Source organism: Aegilops tauschii, chromosome 2, assembly GCF_002575655.3.
Source record: "Aegilops tauschii subsp. strangulata cultivar AL8/78 chromosome 2, Aet v6.0, whole genome shotgun sequence".
In the NCBI taxonomy this organism is placed as follows: Eukaryota; Viridiplantae; Streptophyta; class Magnoliopsida; order Poales; family Poaceae; genus Aegilops; species Aegilops tauschii.
The window spans coordinates 108,074,689-108,096,231 of record NC_053036.3 but is presented as its reverse complement, the minus strand read 5'-3'; the positions used below and the strand labels follow the sequence as shown (position 1 = coordinate 108,096,231).

The following is a 21,543-nucleotide window of genomic DNA, read 5'->3' as shown; positions in this document are numbered from 1 at the left end:
TACATCGAGAGGAGGCCATGCTTTGATTTCTGTACGTTGTGTTGCATCTTCAAGAGTTCAGTAGTACTAGGCCTATGTGTGATTTTACTAGCGGAACATCCCAAACGCACCCTTCCGAATTTGCGCGTCCTCCCATGAACAAAAAACCAGCTGTCTTTCTTTTTTGCGAAAAAAAAACCGGCTGAGCTGCCTGCAACCGAGCCAGCCAAGGCAAGGGCCCCGAAAAGCTAGCACTGAATGCAATCACAGTTTGCCCTGAGCTGAGCTGAGCTTTTCACCACCCCACCACCCCCTTCCGAGCTCCACCGTCAATCAGTCCCACACCTTTTTCTTCTTCCTCTCGCAGGCAGCATCCGAGAGAGAGAGACAGAGAGATGCTTTGCCTCCCAACCGTAACAACGCGGCGCCCAGTAACACCTCCGCGTTTACACTAAACCAGCTACAGTAGCAGTACTAGTAACACTAGCACATCGCAGCGCAGCGCCGAATCTCCGGAAGCGGCTGCCTGCCTTTTCTTTCTTTCTTTCTATCTTTTGTCAGCAGCCATTGCCAGCCAGCTGCACTTGCACTCGGCCAGCCCCCTCCGCGTATAAGTTCGTTTCTTGCTTTGGCCACTTCCGCCACGATCCCTTCTCCCTCTCCAGATCCATTCCTCTCCCAGCCCCAGGCATCGCTCATCTCCCCCGTTGGGACGGAGATAGCTTGGAAGGGCAGGGAGCCATGGGTTCTTGGCCCCTTCTTGCCCTGGTCCTCGGGTTCTTGGCGGGGATAGCGCGCGGCTCCGAGCCGTGGTCGAACGGCACGCAGGTCTACTCCACCAATGCCAACTCCGGCAGCGGCAGCAACGGCGCCTTCGTCGCCCTCACCCTCATCCAGTCCGCAGCCGCCAAGGGAGCCGGTAACCAATTAAATCCCCTCCTCCCAGAATTGTTCCTTTGCCTGTGTGTGCTAGTAGCAGTATTTTCTTCTTGTTGCAAAGATTAGTCTTTTATTGGCCATGTCGTTGAGATGTGTGATGCGGGTCGCTGCTGTGTTGACCCTGGTCGGTCAGAGCAACAATTTTTCTGATTCCCTATTGCCATAGAGGGATTGTGATAGCTCATGTTCTACTCCTCTTCAGTATCCACTTAGGTGCTCCGTTGATTAAGTGATCATGCAGTCTTATCCTTGTAGGAGTACTATTGTTTGGTATAAGTAGCATGTGCCATGTGCGGATCTAGATAAATATATGCATGTGGATCTAGCCTTGCCTTGCCTTGCTGGTGGTGCCCATGATGGATTCTCCTCACCTAATTGGGGGGTGGGGGGCTCAATGCCAACTGTTGGCTGTGAATTGTGCAAGTTAACTGTGCATCATTGCTTGGTCGCCATTCTAAATATATCAGAGGTCCTAAATAGTTGGGCAGCCGACAGAAACACCAAGCAGGAAATTGCTCAAGATTTGAAGTCTTCTCAGGGCGGTGCTGAACTGCTGATTTATGAATGTGTGTTGTCATAATTCTATTTGTGTAAAATTAACCAAATAAGACTCTGGCTACCGGCAACTGCTTTGGATTTTAGAAGCAATATAGTTGTTGAAATATTTTGTAATTCAGGGGCAATTCTTTCCATTTATACCAGAATTTGAGTATGCTTATTGCATGGTGGTCTGCTAAATATACTGATGCTTACTTCCATGACATTGCCTTACAGTATGCTTGGATGGAAGCTTACCGGGTTACCACCTACACCGGGGATCTGGATCAGGGTCAAACAATTGGCTTGTCAATCTGGAGGTGAGTAATACTTCACCACTCACATATATGTGGACTGAGCGATAAGTTTGAATCACACCACGGATTGTAAATGCCTTAGCTGATGGTGGTACCAAATCGAATTCCAGGGTGGAGGATGGTGCAATGATGTTAAAAGCTGCGTGTTCCGCAAGGGCAGTCGGCGTGGGTCATCAAACCACATGGAGAGGCAACTCCAGTTTACAGGCATAATGAGTAACAGACCTGAAGAAAATCCTGGTATTATTCTAATCAATTAGCTGTCCCGAACTTCTCATATGTAGTTATAGTACTCCTTTCTTGTCCAAAAAAGGAATATAACTGTTGATTACTCTGTGCCTCTGTTGCTATTTCTGTTTGGGGAATTGTAATGCTGTTTTCTTGTCTCTTAGATTTCTACAACTGGAACAGAGTGAAGGTTCGGTATTGTGATGGTGGATCCTTCACCGGTGATGGGGCTGACGCGGTTAGTGCAAATCATAGCTCTTTTCATTTGAACAGTTCCCAAATAAATATGTACACTGCTTATTGAATCACATTACAATTCTTTTCTTTAGTCTTGTACATAACAGATACTCCATTCTACTAAAAGAAATAAATGTATATGGTATTTCTGCCTTTTTACTGAACTAATTTGATCCATTTCTGAATTTTCTTTCTTCAGGCTTCAGGCCTTTATTTCCGCGGTCAGCGTATTTGGCAGGCTGCTATCGATGACTTAATGGCCCAAGGAATGCGTTCTGCTAGTCAGGTATTGGTGCTTCCATAGTTAAATCATTTTTTGTAAATAGCTTTTGGCAAATCATTTATGTTTACCTGATGTAACTTGATACCACCAGGCCCTTCTTTCGGGATGCTCTGCTGGGGGTGCTTCTGCCATACTTCACTGTGATGAGTTCCGTGGAATGTTTCCATCAAATACCAGAGTCAAGTGCCTCGCTGATGCTGGAATGTTCCTTGACTCGTATGTGCACATAATGAAGCTCTGCTTTCATATTAACGTTGTTACATTTTGTGCCTTATTTCTTTGCTGCTGTCAGGAAGAGCACTTCTATTTCCAGGTCACTTCAATGGCATGTTAAGGTGATATAATTCTGTTACCATTTGCAGTGTTGATATTGCTGGTCGTCGAGAAATGAGAGACGTATTCAATGGCATTGTGAGATTGCAGGTATTTGTCGCTCTCAGAAGTATTTTTCTGAATACTTCATGATAACCCTTTCTTGGTACTGTGCTTTTCTACCTGTAGCACTGGTTCTGACTTATCTTAGACTATTGATGTGCCAACGACAATATCTTCATTTTACTGATGTTGTTAAAATTCACAAAAATACAGGCTTCTGGAAGAAGCTTGCCTCGGTCTTGTACCTCTCGCATGGATAAAACCTCAGTAAGAAGACAACCATCCAGAAATATCTACCAAGATACTACATGTGACATATTTTATGTTTGCAAACGTTTTTTCTAACTGCTTCTCCCTACAGTGCTTTTTTCCGCAGAACGTGTTGCCAAACATTCAAACTCCGACTTTTATCTTGAACACTGCTTATGATGTGTGGCAGGTGCTTGTCATGCATTTTAACCCTGTGATTTAAGAGATACAAAACTGAGTAAATCAATATGTTATTCAGTGAAACCAATTTTTCTTGTACTTTTCCAGCTTCAAGAAAGTCTGGCTCCCAGAACGGCTGATCCCCGGGGTCTATGGCAAAGTTGCAAGCAGAATTACGCCTCTTGCAATAGCAATCAACTTCAGTTTTTAAATGGTACTTCACTGCTTTGTCAGATCTTCTGAGCCGTAACCTTCAACATATGAGTAGATTGGCTGATCTTCCTATGTATGTATAATGCAGGCTTTAGGAATGAAATGCTTAACGCTGTGAAGGGTTTCTCCGGGTCAGGGCAGAATGGGGTATTCATCAACTCTTGTTTCGCGCATTGCCAGAGCGAGAGACAGGATACATGGTACTCGAGCAACTCCCCTCGTCTTGGCAACAAGGTATGCACACAAGGACATGCAAGTCTGTTTTTTAGGCAATAGAAGGGAGTACACTCCCGGTCTCAGATCACTCGATGCACACAATGACGATCGATGAACATGCCATACTATTTTTAACTTCTCAATAACATGTCAAGTCACCTGCTTGGTTAGCCTCTGATGAAACCTCCTCTCATTCTTTTGGACGTGCAGAGAATCGCAGAAGCGGTCGGTGACTGGTTCTTCGAGAGGGGCAACGCCAAGTACACCGACTGCGCGTACCCTTGCGACGGCACGTGCCATCACCTTGTGTTCAAGGGGAGGCATCTCTAATACGATCATATCCTTTGATACCAGCAGCCCAGTGAGTGGGCACAACCGAAAAGGAAGGTATAGATAGAAGAAGATGGGTGCAAGTTGGTGGCTTGCCCGGCGTCCATCGCCTGAGATAAGATATGATAGGGCAGGACCTCGCACGCAAACGCAGCGAGGCCCTCTGCGTTATTTTAGTTTCACGTATCGTCGATTCTTTCCATTGCCAATTGCTATTCGCTCGATATATCTGAACATTTGGACCACACTGGTGTATAACCTTACATATTCATGTATTGAATGTGATAATATGAAATTATGAATAATGTGCTTAGTTCAGAGTGTGCTCCCTTCCAGTCTAGTCATGTTCGTAGGGGAGCCAATATGGCTGCCCATGAACTGCTGAAAACTGCAACTGAACTGTACTCAGCATGACTGCAACCATGTTGCTTAAGTAATACAATGCTCTTGAGCCTAAAAAAATGAGCTCGAGGTTATTACAGTTCTCTGCCTATATTCTTCATGTGCACCTTGGCACTCCCTACTGGAGTAACAGCTCAACTAAATAAACTAGTAGAATGCCCGTGCGTTGCTACGGGCCTTTGAGGCCTCCTTTGGTTCGGAGAAAATTTATAGGAATTCTATAGGAGGATTTCTATAGAAAAAATATATTAAAAGTCCTTTGGTTTGTAGGAATAGATTCATATTCCTATGGACAAAATTCTTCTTATCCTTCACATTTCATATGAAAATAATATTAACCTAGACTCAACGGAAAAAAATCCAAGGATATGAATGAAAGGACATCTCTTTTCCTATTACTATTTATAGGATTTGAGATACATGACATCTCATTTCCTACAAGTTTTATATTCCTATTATTATTCCATTCCTACAAATCAAAGGGGGCTTTGGCCTTTTCTTTTGCTTGCATATTCAATATTGTTGTATAAAGCACAGAAAATTTTCGGCCCCTTCCAAAGACATTGCCTCGGGACCCTTGCATATGGATTCTTTTTTAACACCGACATAATCTCTCTCCATCTCTTTGATACTCGGCAAAAATAAACATACATAGAAATAAACCTTTTGTATTATTATGTGCAACATATGTACAAGGATGAAAAATTATTTGTATGCATCTCATTGTGTAAAAATCTATGAGTTTTGAGTCCCCTCCATCATAGTATGTCAGTGACTTTGTCGATGGACATTTTCAAAGCATCATTCGAAGCCACCAGTTTTATCTCGGACCTACAAAAGTCAACATATAAACATATATTAAAAAATATACATGTATGATGAATGCTGCTAGCTAAGTGCTTGTGCTTTGGCACGGCATAACCGAAAAAATATACGCGCTCGTAATTCAGAAAATATATCTCAAACATGACTCCTGTAATATTTATTCATATAGCTACAAATATCAATTCTCTCTCCCACTTATTTCCTTGAGAGTCCACATGCCTCCTTAACCACCCACTCTTGAAAAAGACAAAGCAGCATGTAGCATTGTTGTCTCTTCAAAGGTATGTCATCTCACCATACCATTGCTTGGCATCTTTTCTAGACTTTAGAAAATCTATGAAAATGTCCTCACATACTCCAAGAGATGATGGTGTATTATATATCTGATTGGAAAATGAGATGGTTATCACTACCTCAGAGAGATAACGGCGAATTGAATCTCTTATTTACAATTAAAGAAAAATAGATAGATACATATATTGACATGGTGGATGAATAAATCATCAAGCATATTAATTTGCAACAATTAGTGTAGAAAAATAGTACATGCAAATCCTAATGATACACCTTTTTTAAAACACTGATGTTTTAAGCATGAATAGTATTTTTACCTTGTGCTCAGCCTACCATATCCAACTATAAGGTAGCCAACATAGAAGTGAAAATAATTTAAGTTGCATTTGATTAGAATGCACTGGACAACATGGTAAGCACAAATACTCTTGTATGCACAATTTATTTTGTTGGCAAATCATATTTATTAGAAGCTTATTAATAATATACATCAAGAAACTATTCATTATTTAGCTGACTAAAGGATAACCTCAGTCCTCAGTATACAACAATCCCATTCTACACATCTGAATGTATTGTTCAAGTGTTCACAATAACACTGAATTTATATATTGCAAAAAATTCAGCGGTGATATGCACATCTTAGTGAAAAATTTAAAATAATGTCAAGATAAATTCTTGGACCTAAGTACATGGGAGTACAGAACTCCGAACATGTAAGATTGTACCTTATCCTAGTCCCAAGTAAGAGGATCAGGATACCGCATATCCAACAATGCTTTCCTCCAATGTCTTCAGCTTTCTTGCACATTGTTGAGACCTGCACAACAAATATTTATAAGATGGTGATAATGCAACCTGGCTACCTGAGACTCAAGTAATTTTTTGACTGCACCGAGGATAATAAACAATGAAAAACATTATATTGTTGTCTAAAATTGGTTAGGACCAGAAAAGGAAGTCAAGGCCAACTACACCATCATCTCGCAAGTATTGGCAACATCTTGCTTGCGCTTGGTCCTTTCACCAAAGGATAGAAAATAGTAATCAATCTGCAGACTAATAATTCTCACACAACAGTAAAGTAAGATTGGCTCTTTCCATCTCCAGCTCAGCGACAAGCACCGTAACAATAAACATATTTATGCAACGATAAAAATCAGCAAGCAGTTGTCGTCTTGCCGCCCTTATCGTCGGGGTGGGTGAGGGGGCTTGTAATGTGTCCCATGGCACGCGCATCAAGCATGGCCCCGAGCCATCATGTAGACAACCAGCGAAGTTCCCCATCACTTGGCACCATATGATTTCTATTAATATGAGGCGATAAGTAGATCATCATATCCTTCTTTTTGCACATGCACACCCTCTTATTGTAGAGATGGTGTGCGTAACAAAGAAGTTTTGCCTCGGTGCCGTGCATTGCGAGGAACCTCCAGCAACAGCGATTCTTGATCAGAATCCTTCCCTGGAGTGGCCATGGAGGATGATAATTCATATGGGGGTAATATGAATAGGTTAAGTGATACTGCTCCTCCTTGAGTGGGATTGCCAGGTTATGCCAGAAATGAGTTTTTTTTCTGGACTGAGAAGAAGCTTGTTTAGGTCTCCTCTAGATTCTGCATCTTCATGAACAAAACAAAATTACAAGAAATCTCCATGTTACATGAAATAAGCCAAAGAAAGAAACTGCAAAAATCTAGAAAAAATATATGTAGTGCAGAACCAGAGGAATCAACCAAGCCAGCTGACTTGTGAAGCTTTGAGAGACTTCATGGGTGGACCTGGGTAAGCCCTTTTGGGAGGGGGATCGGTGGGGGTGGGCTTTGATCGATGGGACTAATGAAACAAACGAAACAACCTAGGTACTCCCCTTTAATATTAGAGATTTTACACAAAAATCAAGCAATTGATGTTTCTGCAACTCAATGTGCCATGACGCTCTCTTTTTCTCCAAGTCCAGTGCCTTTTTTGATTTTTGGATCCCATTTTGCAAGTCCTGCTCCTTTGTTCTTTGTACTCCTAGCTCAATGATGACCCACAAGTATAGGGGATCTATCGTAGTCCTTTCGATAAGTAAGAGTGTCGAACCCAACGAGGAGCAGAAGGAAATGATAAGCAGTTTTCAGTAAGGTATTCTCTGCAAGCACTGAAATTATCGGTAACAGATAGTTTTGTGATAAGGTAATTTGTAACGGGTAACAAGTAACAAGTGTAAATAAAGTGCAGCAAGATGGCCCAATCCTTTTTGTAGCAAAGGACAAGCCTGGACAATTTCTTATATGAAGGAAAACGCTCCCGAGGACACACGGGAATTATCGTCAAGCTAGTTTTCATCACGTTCATATGATTCACGTTCGGTACTTTGATAATTTGATATGTGGGTGGACCGGTGCTTGGGTGCTGTCCTTACTTGGACAAGCATCCCACTTATGATTAACTCCTATTGCAAGCATCCGCAACTACAAAAGAAGTATTAAGGTAAACCTAACCATAGCATGAAACATATGGATCCAAATCAGCCCCTTACGAAGCAACGCATAAATTAGGGTTTAAGCTTCTGTCACTCTAGCAACCCATCATCTACTTATTACTTCCCAATGCCTTCCTCTAGGCCCAAACAATGGTGAAGTGTCATGTAGTCGACATTCACATGACACCACTAGAGGAGAGACAACATACATCTCATCAAAATATCGAACGAATACCAAATTCACATGACTACTAATAGCAAGACTTCTCCCATGTCCTCAGGAACAAACGTAACTACTCACAAAGCATATTCATGTTCATAATCAGAGGTGTATTAATATGCATAATGGATCTGAACATATGATCTTCCACCAAATAAACCAACTAGCATCAACTACAAGGAGTAATCAACACTATTCATGGAAGATCATATTTGGTTTATTTGGTGGAAGATCATATTTCCCCCTCCCGGAGGGATGTTTTCCTGGCAGAACAGCTCCGCCGGAGCCCTAGATTGGTTCCGCCTCGTGGCGGCGGAGTTTCGTCCTGTAAGCTTGCTTATGATTTTTTCTCGGACGAAAGACTTCATATAGCAGAAGGTGGGCACCGGAGGCCTGCCAGGGGGCCCACGAGGCAGGGGCGCGCCCAGGGGGGTAGGGCGCGCCCCCACCCTCGTGGCCAGGGTGTGGGCCCCCTATGGTATTTTCTTCGCTCAGTATTTTTTATTATTTCCAAAAATAACTTCCGTGGAGTTTTAGGACTTTTGGAGTTGTGCAGAATAGGTCTCTAATATTTGCTCCTTTTCCAGCCCAGAATTCCAGCTGCCGGCATTCTCCTTCTTTATGTAAAACCTTGTAAAATAAGAGAGAATAGGCATAAGTATTGTGTAATAACAGCCCATAATGCAATAAATATCGATATAAAAGCATGATGCAAAATGGACGTATCAACTCCCCCAAGCTTAGACCTTGCTTGTCCTCAAGCGGAAGCCGATAACGATAAATATGTCCACATGTTTAGAGATAGAGGTGTCGATAAAACAAAATACGGACATGAGGGCATCATGATCATTCTTATAACAGCAACATAAATAGATATTGTCATATGATTTCTTATGCTCAAGTAATAATCTATTCACAATGTCAAGTATGAATCAGAAACTTCATTGAGAACTAACAAACTATAATCTCAGTCATTGAGGCAATTGCAATTTATCATAACATCAGAAAGAGTCAATATAAGAGCTTCTCAACAACTCCACATACTCAACTATCATTTAGTCTTTCACAATTGCTAACACTCACGCAATACTTATGGGTATGGAGTTTTAATCGAACACAGAGAAAGATAGGGGCTTAAAGTTTTGCCTCCCAACCTTTTACCTCAAGAGTAATGTCAACAATAATAGTTCATGCTAACTTACATCTAATTAGATATATATATCAGGATCTTTCCAACACAATGTGCTTGTCAAAGGATAAAATGTAAAAAGGAAAGGTGAAGATCACCATGACTCTTGCAATAGGGTAAGAGATAAAAGTAAAAGATAGGCCCTTCGCAGAGGGAAGCAGATCATGCGCTTTCATGGTTGGATGCACGAAATCTTAATGCAAAAGAACGTCACTTTATATTGCCACTTGTGATATGGACCTTTATTATGCAGTCCGTCGCTTTTATTTCTTCCACATCACAAGATCGTATAAAGCTTATTTCCTCCACACTAATCAATCATACATATTTAGAGAGCAATTTTTATTGCTTGCACCGATGACAACTTACTTGAAGGATCTTTCTCAATCCATAGGTAGATATGGTGGACTCTCATGGCAAAACTGGGTTTAAGGGTGTTTGGAAGCACAAGTAGTATCTCTACTTGGTGCAAATAATTTGGCTAGCATGAGGGAGAAAGGCAAGCTCAACATGTTGGATGATCCATGACAATATACTTTATTTCAGATGTAAGAAAACATAACCCATTACGTTGTCTTCCTTGTCCAACATCAACTCTTTAGCATGCCATATTTTAATGAGTGATCACAATCATAAAAGATGTCCAAGATAGTATATTTATATGTGAAATCTCTCTTTCTTTATTACTTCCTATTAATTGCAACGATGACCAAAACTATGTTTGTCAACTCTCAACAACTTTTAATCATCATACTCTTTATATGTGAAGTCATTACTCTCCATAAGATCAATATGATCTCTTTGTTTCTTTTTATTCTTTCTTTTTCTTTTATTCCCTCAAGATCATAGCAAGATAATCAAGCCCTTGACTCAACACTAATCTTTATTATATATAGCTCACAGACTCGATTACATAGAGGGATCATAAAGCAAAACTCAAAACTAAATCATACTAAAACTTTATTCTACTAGATCAAGATATTACTAAAAGGATCAAACTAAGAAAAAGGTAAAGATAGGAGTGTGATGGTGATACGATACCGGGGCACCTCCCCCAAGCTTTGCAGTTGCCAAGGGGAGTGCCCATACCCATGTGATTATGTCTCTTTCTTCGGAGGTGGCGATGATGGAGTTGTTGATGATGTAAATTGTGCTTTCAGCTTCTTCATGTTGTAATTGAGAAGAGCGATTTCCTCCTTTAAATCATCGACCTCCGACTCCAGCTTCAAGATCTTGTCACATAAATCTCCTTTGCTTTTCTGCCGAAAACGAGAAGGAATAGATCGATTGTTAGATAGTTTAGCCCTCTTAGGGAGACTAGACTTCTTGAACTTCACGTGCATATCCCCAGGTTGAGGTAGAGGGACATCCTCCTCCTCTGAACTTGAATCATTGATCCTCATCAAATGAGCATCCTCCTGCTCATACGTAGTTCGACCACAAGGAGATAGATCCCCATAGGTCCTTGGGTCAGCAATGAGGTGTGAGACATAGCTCTCTCCGTCGGAATCCTGAGATGACATCTTGCTCCAAATCTGCGGCAGCAAACAGCTCGAAACAAAAACAGAGGATAATTGCGTGATACGAGAGTCAAAACCTTCGGGAGATTATATAATGAATTTTTACCGACCAAAAGAAGTATCGTGCAAGAAAACGGAGTCCGAAGAGCGCACGAGGTGCCCACGAAGTAGGGGGGGCGCCCAGGGGGTAGGGCACGCCTCCCACCCTCGTGGAAGCCTTGTGTCCTTCCGGGACTGCTTCTTATTTTCCTAATTTTCTAAATATTCCAAAACGAAGAAAAATTTCCATTAGAACTGTTTTGGAGTCGGTTTACTTACCGTACCACGTACCTATTCCTTTCCCGAGTCTAAGCGTTTTGGAAAGTGTCTCTTATGTATTCCTCCGGGGTCACGGTTTCAATAATATTAGTTTCAACATTTATAGGATTACCTGAGATATAATGTTTGATTCTTTGACCGTTCACCACCTTCGGATTTGTGCCTTCGAAGTTGTTGATTTTTATAGCACCGGAATGATAGACCTCCTCGATAACGTAAGGACCTTCCCATTTAGAGAGAAGCTTTCCTGCAAAAAATCTTAAACGAGAGTTGTATAGCAACACATAATCACCTACATTAAACTCACGCTTTTGTATCCTTTTGTCATGCCATCTTTTAACTTTTTCTTTAAACAATTTGGCATTTTCATATGCTTGGGTTCTCCATTCATCAAGTGAGCTAATGTCAAATAGCCTCTTTTCACCGGCAAGCTTGAAATCATAATTGAGCTCTTTAATGGCCCAATATGCCTTATGTTCTAATTTGAGAGGCAAGTGACATGCTTTTCCGTAAACCATTTTATACGGAGACATACCCATAGGATTCTTATATGCAGTTCTATAGGCCCATAATGCATCATCGAGTTTCTTGGACCAATTCTTTCTAGATCTATTAACAGTCTTTTGCAAAATTAACTTGAGCTCTCTATTACTCAATTCTAATTGACCACTAGACTGTGGGTGATAAGGAGATGCAATTCTATGATTAACCTCATACTTAGCAAGCATTTTACGAAAAGCACCATGAATAAAATGTGAACCACCATCAGTCATTAAATATCTAGGGACTCCAAACCTCGGAAAAATAACTTCTTTAAGCATCTTAATAGAGGTGTTATGATCAGCACTACTAGTTGGAATGGCTTCTACCCACTTAGTAACGTAATCAACAACAACTAAAATATGTGTATACCCATTAGAGGAAGGAAAAGGTCCCATATAATCAAAGCCCCGAACGTCAAATGGTTCAATAACAAGTGAATAATTCATAGGCATTTCTTGACATCTACTAATATTACCAATTCTTTGACATTCATCACAAGATAAGACAAACTTATGAGCATCCTTGAAGAGAGTAGGCCAATAAAAACCGGATTGTAACACCTTATATGCAGTTAAGTCTCCAGCGTGGTGTCCTCCATAAGCCTCGGAGTGACACTTGCGTAGGATCTGTTCCTGTTCATGCTCAGGTACACAACGTCTAATAACACCATCTACTCCTTCTTTATAAAGATGTGGGTCATCTCAAAAGTAATGTCTCAAATCATAGAAAACCTTTTTCTTTTGCTGGTATGTGAAACTAGGTGGTATAAATTTAGCAACAATGTAATTAGCATAATCAGCATACCATGGAGCAGTACGAGAAGTATTTACGACAGCTAATTGTTCATCAGGAAAGCTATCATCAATAGGTAGTGGGTCATCAAGGACATTATCTAACCTAGACAAGTTGTCTGCAACGGGGTTCTCAGCTCCCTTCCTATCAATAATATGCAAATCAAATTCTTGTAGCAAGAGAACCCATATAATAAGTCTAGGTTTAGCATCTTTCTTTTCCATAAGGTATTTAATAGCAGCATGATCAGTGTGAATAGTTACTTTAGAATCAACAATATAAGGTCTGAACTTATCACAGGCAAATACAACTGCTAAGAATTGTTTTTCAGTAGTAGCATAATTTCTCTGGGCATTGTCTAGAGTTTTACTAGCATATTGAATAACATTTAATTTCTTATCAACTCTTTGCCCTAGAACAGCACCTACAGCATAATCACTAGCATCACACATAATTTCAAAGGGTAAATTCCAATCAGGTGGCTGAACGATAGGTGCAGAAATTAATGCTTTCTTAAGTATTTCAAATGCTTCTACACAATCATCATCAAAAACAAAAGGGATATCCTTTTGTAATAGGTTAGTCAGAGGCCGAGAATTTTTTGAGAAGTCCTTAATGAACCTCCTATAAAAACCGGCATGACCAAGGAAACTTCTTATACCTTTGATGTCCTTAGGACACGACATCTTTTCAATAGCATCAACTTTAGCTTTATCAACTTCAATGCCTCTTTTAGAAATTTTATGCCCCAAGACAATGCCTTCATTAACCATAAAGTGGCATTTTTCCCAATTCAAGACAAGATTAGTTTCTACACATCTTTGCAAAACTCGATCAAGGTTGCTCAAGCAATCATAAACAGAGGATCCATAAACGGAGAAGTCATCCATGAAAACCTCACAATTCTTTTCACAAAAATCAGAGAATATAGCCATCATGCATCTTTGAAAGGTAGCAGGTGCATTACATAAACCAAAAGACATACGTCTATAAGCAAAAGTACCGAAAGGGCAAGTAAAAGTGGTCTTTGCTTGATCATCAGCTAACACATGTATTTGAGAAAAACCAGAGTAACCATCTAGAAAGCAAAAATGTGTGTGTTTGGATAATCTTTCTAGCATTTGATCAATGAATGGCAAGGGGTAATGATCTTTTTTAGTAGATTTATTTAATTTGCGGAAATCAATTACCATCCTATAACCTGTAATAATTCTTTGCGGGATCGATTCATCTTTGTCATTAGGAATGACAGTAATACCTCCCTTCTTAGGGAAACAATGGACAGGACTTACCCACTGACTATCAGCAATGGGATAAATTATACCTGCCTCAAGGAGCTTTAGTATTTCCTTTCTTACCACTTCTTTCATCTTAGGATTTAATCGTCGCTGATGATCAATAACTGGTTTGGCGTCTTTCTCCAAATTTATTTTGTGTTGACATAGAGTGGGACTAATGCCCTTAAGATCATCAAGAGTATATCCAATAGCAGCACGGTGCTTCTTCAGAGTTTTCAATAATTTCTCTTCTTCATGCTCTGAAAGGTTAGCACTAATAATAACAGGATATATCTTCTTTTCATCTAGATAAGCATATTTAAGAGTATCGGGTAATCGTTTAAGTTCAAAAATGGGATCACCATTGGGTGGAGGAGGATCCCCTAGGATTTCAACAGGCAAATTGTGTTTCAGAATGGGCCCCTGTTTAAAGAATACTTCATCTATTTCCCTTCTTTCATTCATAAACATATCATTTTCATGGTCTAGCAAATATTGTTCTAAAGGGTCACTAGGAGGCACGACAATAGAAGCAAGACCAATAATTTCATCTTTACTAAGCAATTACTCATCACGAGGTTGTCTACGAAATTTAGAGAAATTAAACTCATGAGACATATCATCCAAACCAATAGTAACAACATCCTTTTCACAGTCTATCCTAGCATTAACAGTATTCAAGAAGGGTCTACCAAATATAATGGGACAAAAGCTATCTTGTGGGGAACCAAGAACAAGAAAATCAGCTGGATATTTAGCTTTCCCACACAAGACTTCAATATCTCTAACAATTCCAATTGGTGAAATAGTATCTCTATTGGCAAGCTTAATGGTGACATCAACTTCTTCTATCTCAGCAGGTGCAATATCATGTATAATTTCTTGATATAAAGAAATAGGTATTGCACTAGCACTAGCACCCATATCACACAAGCCATGACAACAATGATCTCCTATTTTAACAGAAATAACAGGCATGCCTACCACAAGTCTATGTTTATCTTTAGCACCAGGCTTAGCAATTCTAGCAGTTTCTTCGCAGAAATAAATAACATGCCCATCGATATTATCAGCCAAGAGATCTTTAACAATAGCAATATTAGGTTCAACTTTAACTTTCTCTAGAGGTGTACAAGTTCTAATATTACTTTTACGAACCACAGTTGAAGCTTTAGCATGATCTTTTATTCTAATAGGAAAAGGTGGTTTCTCAACATAAGCAGTAGGGACAATAGGATCATTATAAGTGATAGTCTTTTCTTCAACTTTAATAGGTTCAACTACTTTTACTTCTATGGGAGGATGATATTTAAACCACTTCTCCTTAGGGAGATCAACATGAGTAGCAAAAGATTCACAAAAAGAGCCTACTATCTCAGAGTCAAGTCCACATTTAGTGCTAAATTTACGGGAAACATCGGTATCCATAAAAGATTTAACACAATCAAACTTAGGTGTTATACCTGACTCCTTACCTTCGTCGAGATCCCAATCTTCAGAGTTGCGTTTAATCCTTTTCAATAAATCCCATTTGAATTCAATAGTCTTCATCATAAAAGAACCAATACAAGAAGTATCGAGCATGGAGCGATTGTTGTCAGAAAGCCGAGCATAAAAATTTTGAATAATAATTTCTCTTGAGAGCTCATGATTGGGGCATGAATATAACATTGAATTAAGCCTCCCCCAAGCTTGAGCGATGCTTTCTCCTTAGCGAGGCCAAAAATTATATATATAATTACGATCACGATGAACAAGATGCATAGGATAAAACTTCTGATGAAATTCCAATTTCAATCGCTTGTAGTCCCATGATCCCATATCATCACATAGCCTATACCATGTCAATGCATCTCCCTACAAAGATAAAGGGAAGACCTTCTTCTTGATAACATCATCGGGCATACCTGCAAGCTTAAATAATCCACAAACTTAATCCACATAGATTAGGTGTAAATCGGGATGCAATGTTCCATCTCCTGCAAAAGGATTAGCCAGCAGTTTCTCTATCATACCCGAAGGAATTTCAAAGTAAACATTTTCAGTAGGTTCAGTAGGTTGAGGAGCAACTATTTGCTCTACCGGCCGGGGTGAAGATACCCCGAACAAGCCCCTCAAAGGATTACTTTCCATTGTAACAAGTGACAGTAAATTTCAGCACACTATATAAAATTTTCCTTACCAAATTCCACCTACCAAAGGCGCTTCACTCCCCGGCAACGGCGCAGAAAAGAGTCTTAACGACCCACAAGTATAGGGGATCTATCATAGTCCTTTCGATAAGTACGAGTGTCGAACCCAACGAGGAGCAGAAGGAAATGATAAGCAGTTTTCAGTAAGGTATTCTCTGCAAGCACTGAAATTATCGGTAACAGATAGTTTTGTGATAAGGTAATTTGTAATGGGTAACAAGTAACAAGTGTAAATAAAGTGTAGAAAGATGGCCCAATCCTTTTTGTAGCAAAGGACAATCCTGGACAATTTCTTATATGAAGGAAAACGCTCCCGAGGACACATGGGAATTATCGTCAAGCTAGTTTTCATCACGTTCATATGATTCGCGTTCGGTACTTTGATAATTTGATATGTGGGTGGACCGGTGCTTGGGTGCTGTCCTTACTTGGACAAGCATCCCACTTATGATTAACTCCTATTGCAAGCATCTGCAACTACAAAAGAAGTACTAAGGTAAACCTAACCATAGCATGAAACATATGGATCCAAATTAGCCCCTTACGAAGCAACACATAAACTAGGGTTTAAGCTTCTATCACTCTAGCAACCCATCATCTACTTATTACTTCCCAATGCCTTCCTCTAGGCCCAAACAATGGTGAAGTGTCATGTAGTCGACGTTCACATGACACCACTAGAGGAGAGACAACATACATCTCATCAAAATATCGAACGAATACCAAATTCACATGACTACTAATAGCAAGACTCCCCCATGTCCTCAGGAACAAACGTAACTACTCACAAAGCATATTCATGTTCATAATCAGAGGTGTATTAATATGCATAATGGATCTAAACATATGATCTTCCACCAAATAAACCAACTAGCATCAACTACAAGGAGTAATCAACACTACTAGCAACCCACAGGTACCAATCTGAGGCTTTGGGACAAAGATTGGATACAAGAGATGAACTAGGGTTTTTAGAGGAGATGGTGCTGGTGAAGATGTTGATGGAGATTGGCCCCCTCCCGATGAGAGGAGCGTTGGTGATGACGATGGCGATGATTTCCCCCTCCCAGAGGGATGTTTCCCCAGCAGAACAGCTCCGCCGGAGCCCTAGATTGGTTCCGCCAAGGTTCCGCCTCGTGGCGGCGGAGTTTCGTCCCGTAAGCTTGCTTATGATTTTTTCTCGGACGAAAGACTTCATATAGCAGAAGATGGGCACCGGAGGCCTGCCAGAGGGCCCACGAGGCAGGGGGGCACGCCCAGGGGGGTAGGGCGCACCCCCACCCTCGTGGCCAGGGTGTGGGCCCCCTCTGGTATTTTATTTTCTCAGTATTTTTTATTATTTCCAAAAATAACTTCTGTGGAGTTTCAAGACTTTTGGAGTTGTGCAGAATAGGTCTCTAATATTTGCTCCTTTTCCAGCCCAGAATTCCAGCTGCCGGCATTCTCCTTCTTTATGCAAACCTTGTAAAATAAGAGAGAATAGGCATAAGTATTGTGACATAATGTGTAATAAAAACCCATAATGCAATAAATATCGATATAAAAGCATGATGCAAAATGGACATATCACTCAAGCAGTCCAAAAAAAACATTACTCTAAATATATATATTGGTTATCATGTAAGCCAAGTATGTGATATCTCCAGAAACATAAACTGGCTAGTTCAGTTTTTAGAAGTCATTTATCACTTGTATTATGTTCAAATTACTTGTGTCCTAGTGTGGTAGTGAAAAAATATGTTATAGTTGAAGAAAGTGCAAAAAATGGCATTCAGGCTTACAAACCTACATTGAGCCAATCCTCTGCTCAGTCGTCCGTTGCTGATGATGGCCATGATAGAATATGAATACATTTTTGTTATCTATATTACACATCAGTGTGTAGTTATACAAGTTTATTATGCAGTAAACCATATGTGAAAAAATCACAGATGAGAAACCTATCTACCAAACACCACTGGAATCACTACCGATTTCATATTCCATTTTAATGCCATTGATGCTACATTTGTATTAATATTTCAACATATTTAAAGGTCCTTTGGTCCTTTAGGACTAACTATTGCGAGAATAGAAGAGCTTACAGCCCGCAATTACGTTCAGCAGATCCAAATAATGGTTGATTGAGCAGAATGCCACTTCAAATTATGGTCACAGCAGCATACAAGTTTCCAAGGTCAAGATTAGTACCAATTTTGAAATAAAACAAATTGTTGGGACCACAACAAAGTAAATTATGAAATAAAAAGAATCAGTGTCTAGCGTTTAATCAGTCGACTCTGGTTGAGCTTCCATAATACCTGAACGAAGGACCTCTCAGTTCACGAGACAGAAACAATACACTGACTGGAATAAAACAACACAAGCATTATTTCGTGACAGGACCAATATTCTCTACCTCACCTTCACCTTTTCAAATTCTTAATTTAATTACTTGGTCAATGAAAAAAGACACGTCTTGGTAAGCCATTGGAGCTTGCCAAATAAAAGAGGCATTCATCATAACATAACACACCGATTCAAACACAAAATCAGAATATCGACATTGTAGCCATTTTATCATCCCAAGTAACAAAGTAGCTTCCTTGATAAATGCATGAAAACTAAAAAATAGACTGGTGAAAGTCATCTTGGTTTAAATTAAATTAGAAATAGCTGCATGAAAGTAACTTTTGGTTGGCTCAGACAGGGAAAATATTAATAGTCCAAAAAATTGTAAGAAAGATGCGGTTACCTTTAACTGGTCCACGACAACTGACATAAAAAGGGCCATCATCATGCAGGCCTCTGTAATCAACTGCCTAAATCCGTTGTAAGGGTAAATTAATGGGAAAATTAATTTGTAAGACATATAGTACCATTATTGGTTTTAGTGGTCTTATTATTATGTTGCTAGATGTCTGAACTGGCAAAAATCGGTTTTGCTACTCAGCACTCACTCGTTCATGCAATTGTGGCTGAATTTAATATGTCAGTGATTCCGATTCTTTTACGTAATGGTTCAGACAAACATCTCCATTTGTGATAGTTTGAAAGAAATTTGTTAAATCTCCCAAAAAGACCAAAGAACAATGAAGAAAAAATGGGCTACAGTCATTAGAAAGTCACAAAAACATTGTAAAACTAGTTGATCCAGCAGGCATCAAGCCTTACCTCTGTTTGGAGCTCGTCAAGCAGGTGCCTTTGTTCCATGCCATGGACGCGATGATCCTATACATCATATGCTCCCCTGATATTCTGCAGCATGAGAAAGTGATCAAGAGGGTGACCTAGTGCAGCGTATGATGTTCATCTTGCAAGGGAAATCGAGGAGCATGCAGCCGCTGACCAAGAGCATGGTGCCAATGTGCGTGCTGGGTGCCAGGAACTAACTTGGTAATGAGCTGCTGTTGTGGTGCCTGCAGGAGCCGTTCTGTTGGGGAACACAGTAATTTCAAAATTTTCCTACGCACACGCAAGATCATGGTGATGCACAACAATGAGCGGGAGAGTGTTGTCCACGTACCCTCGTAGACCGTAAGCGGAAGCGTTATGACAACGCGGTTGATGTAGTCGTACATCTTCACGATCCGACTGATCCTAGTACCGAAAGTACGGCACCTCCACGATCTGCACACGTTCTGCTCGGTGACGGCACACGAACTCTCGATCTAGCTGAGTGTCGAGGGAGAGCTTCGTGAGCACGACGACATGATGACGGTGATGATGAAGCTACCAGCGCAGGGCTTCGCCTAAGCATTGCAACGATATGACCGAGGTGGATTATGGTGGAGCGGGGCACCGCACACGGCTAAGACAATGTCTGTTGTTGTGTTCTAGGGTGCCCCTGCCCCCGTATATAAAGGAGCAAGGGGGAGGCCGGCCGGCCCTAGGGCGCACCAAGGAGGGGAGGAGTCCTCCTAGTAGGAGTAAGACTCCCCCTTTCATAGTCCAACTAGGAGGGGGAAGGGGAAAGGAAGGAGAGGGGGAGGGAGAGAGAAAGAGGGGCTGTGCCCCCCCTCCGCTAGTCCAATTCGGACTCCCTTGGGGGGGTGGGGCGCCACCTCCTGGCTGCTGCCCTCTCTCTCCCCTAAAGCCCACCAAGGGCCCAATAACTTCCGGGGGGGTCCGATAACCCTCTGGCACTCCGATTTTATCCGAAACCTCCCGGAACACTTTTGGTGTCCGAATATAGCCGTCCAATATATCAATCTTTATGTCTCGACCATTTCGAGACTCCTCGTCATGTCCATGATCATATCCGGGATTCTGAACTTCCTTCGGTACATCAAAACACATAAACTCATAATACCGATCGTCACCGAACGTTAAGCGTGCGGACCCTACGGGTTCGAGAACTATGTAGACATGACCGAGAGATGTCTCCAGTCAATAACCAATAGCGGAACCTGGATGCTCATATTGGCTCCCACATATTCTACGAAGATCTCTATCGGTCAAACCGCATAACAACATACGTGGTTCCCTTTGTCATCGGTATGTTACTTGCCCGAGATTCGATCGTCGGTATCTCAATACCTAGTTCAATCTCGTTACCGGCAAGTCTCATTACTCGTTCGTAATGCATCATCCCACAACTAACTCATTAGTCACATTGCTTGCAAGGCTTATAGTGATGTGCATTACCGAGAGGGCCGAGAGATACCTCTCCGACAATCGGAGTGGCAAATCCTAATCTCGATCTATGCCAGCTCAACAAATACCATCGGAGACACCTGTAGAGCACCTTTATAATCACCCAGTTACATTGTGATGTTTGGTAGCACACAAAGTGTTCCTCCGGTATTCGGGAGTTGCATAATCTCATAGTCATAGGAACATGTATAAGTCATGAAGAAAGCAATAACAAATAAACTAAACGGTCAAGTGCTAGGCTAACGGAATGGGTCAAGTCAATCACATAATTCTCTAATGATGTGATCCCGTTAATCAAATGAAAACTCATGTCTATGGCTAGGAAACTTAACCATCTTTGATTCAATGAGCTAGTCAAGTAGAGGCATACTAGTGACACTCTGTTTGTCTATGTATTCACACATGTACTAAGTTTCCGGTTAATACAATTCTAGCATGAATAATAAACATTTATCATGATATAAGGAAATATAAATAAAAACTTTATTATGGCCTCTAGGGCATATTTCCTTCAGTCTCCCACTTGCACTAGAGTTAATAATCCAGATTAAAAAGTAATGATTCTAACACCCATGGAGTCTTGGTGCTGATCATGTTTTGCTCGTGAGAGAGACTTAGTCAACGGGTCTGCAACATTCAGATCCGTATGTATCTTGCAAATCTCTATGTCTCCCTCCTTGACTTGATCGCGGATGGAATTGAAGCGTCTCTTGATGTGCTTGGTTCTCTTGTGAAATCTGGATTCCTTTGCCAAGGCAATTGCACCAGTATTGTCACAAAAGA

The 21,543-nt window shown here is 40.8% G+C and overlaps 1 protein-coding gene across 1 annotated transcript; it reads left to right on the top strand.

Annotated features, from left to right (window-relative positions):
• Nucleotides 1–304: 304 nt before the first annotated feature.
• On the top strand, nucleotides 305–4,401 carry LOC109743791 (pectin acetylesterase 2). The gene is made up of 12 exons (XM_020302882.4): nucleotides 305–898; nucleotides 1,693–1,775; nucleotides 1,883–2,012; nucleotides 2,165–2,238; nucleotides 2,437–2,523; nucleotides 2,612–2,736; nucleotides 2,883–2,943; nucleotides 3,109–3,162; nucleotides 3,257–3,334; nucleotides 3,433–3,538; nucleotides 3,626–3,771; nucleotides 3,964–4,401. Exons 1-12 carry the CDS (start codon nucleotides 721–723, stop codon nucleotides 4,081–4,083), a joined length of 1,242 nt encoding a protein of 413 aa, XP_020158471.1. The 5' UTR covers nucleotides 305–720; the 3' UTR covers nucleotides 4,084–4,401.
• Nucleotides 4,402–21,543: the final 17,142 nt, after the last annotated feature.

Coding starts and splice junctions, on each gene's coding strand:
- LOC109743791 (XM_020302882.4), top strand. CDS start 721: ATGGGTTCTTGGCCCCTTCTTGCCCTGGTCCTCGGGTTCTTGGCGGGG. Junction 2,737..2,882: donor GCTGGAATGTTCCTTGACTC/GTATGTGCACAT, acceptor TACCATTTGCAG/TGTTGATATTGCTGGTCGTC. Junction 2,944..3,108: donor ATGGCATTGTGAGATTGCAG/GTATTTGTCGCT, acceptor ACAAAAATACAG/GCTTCTGGAAGAAGCTTGCC.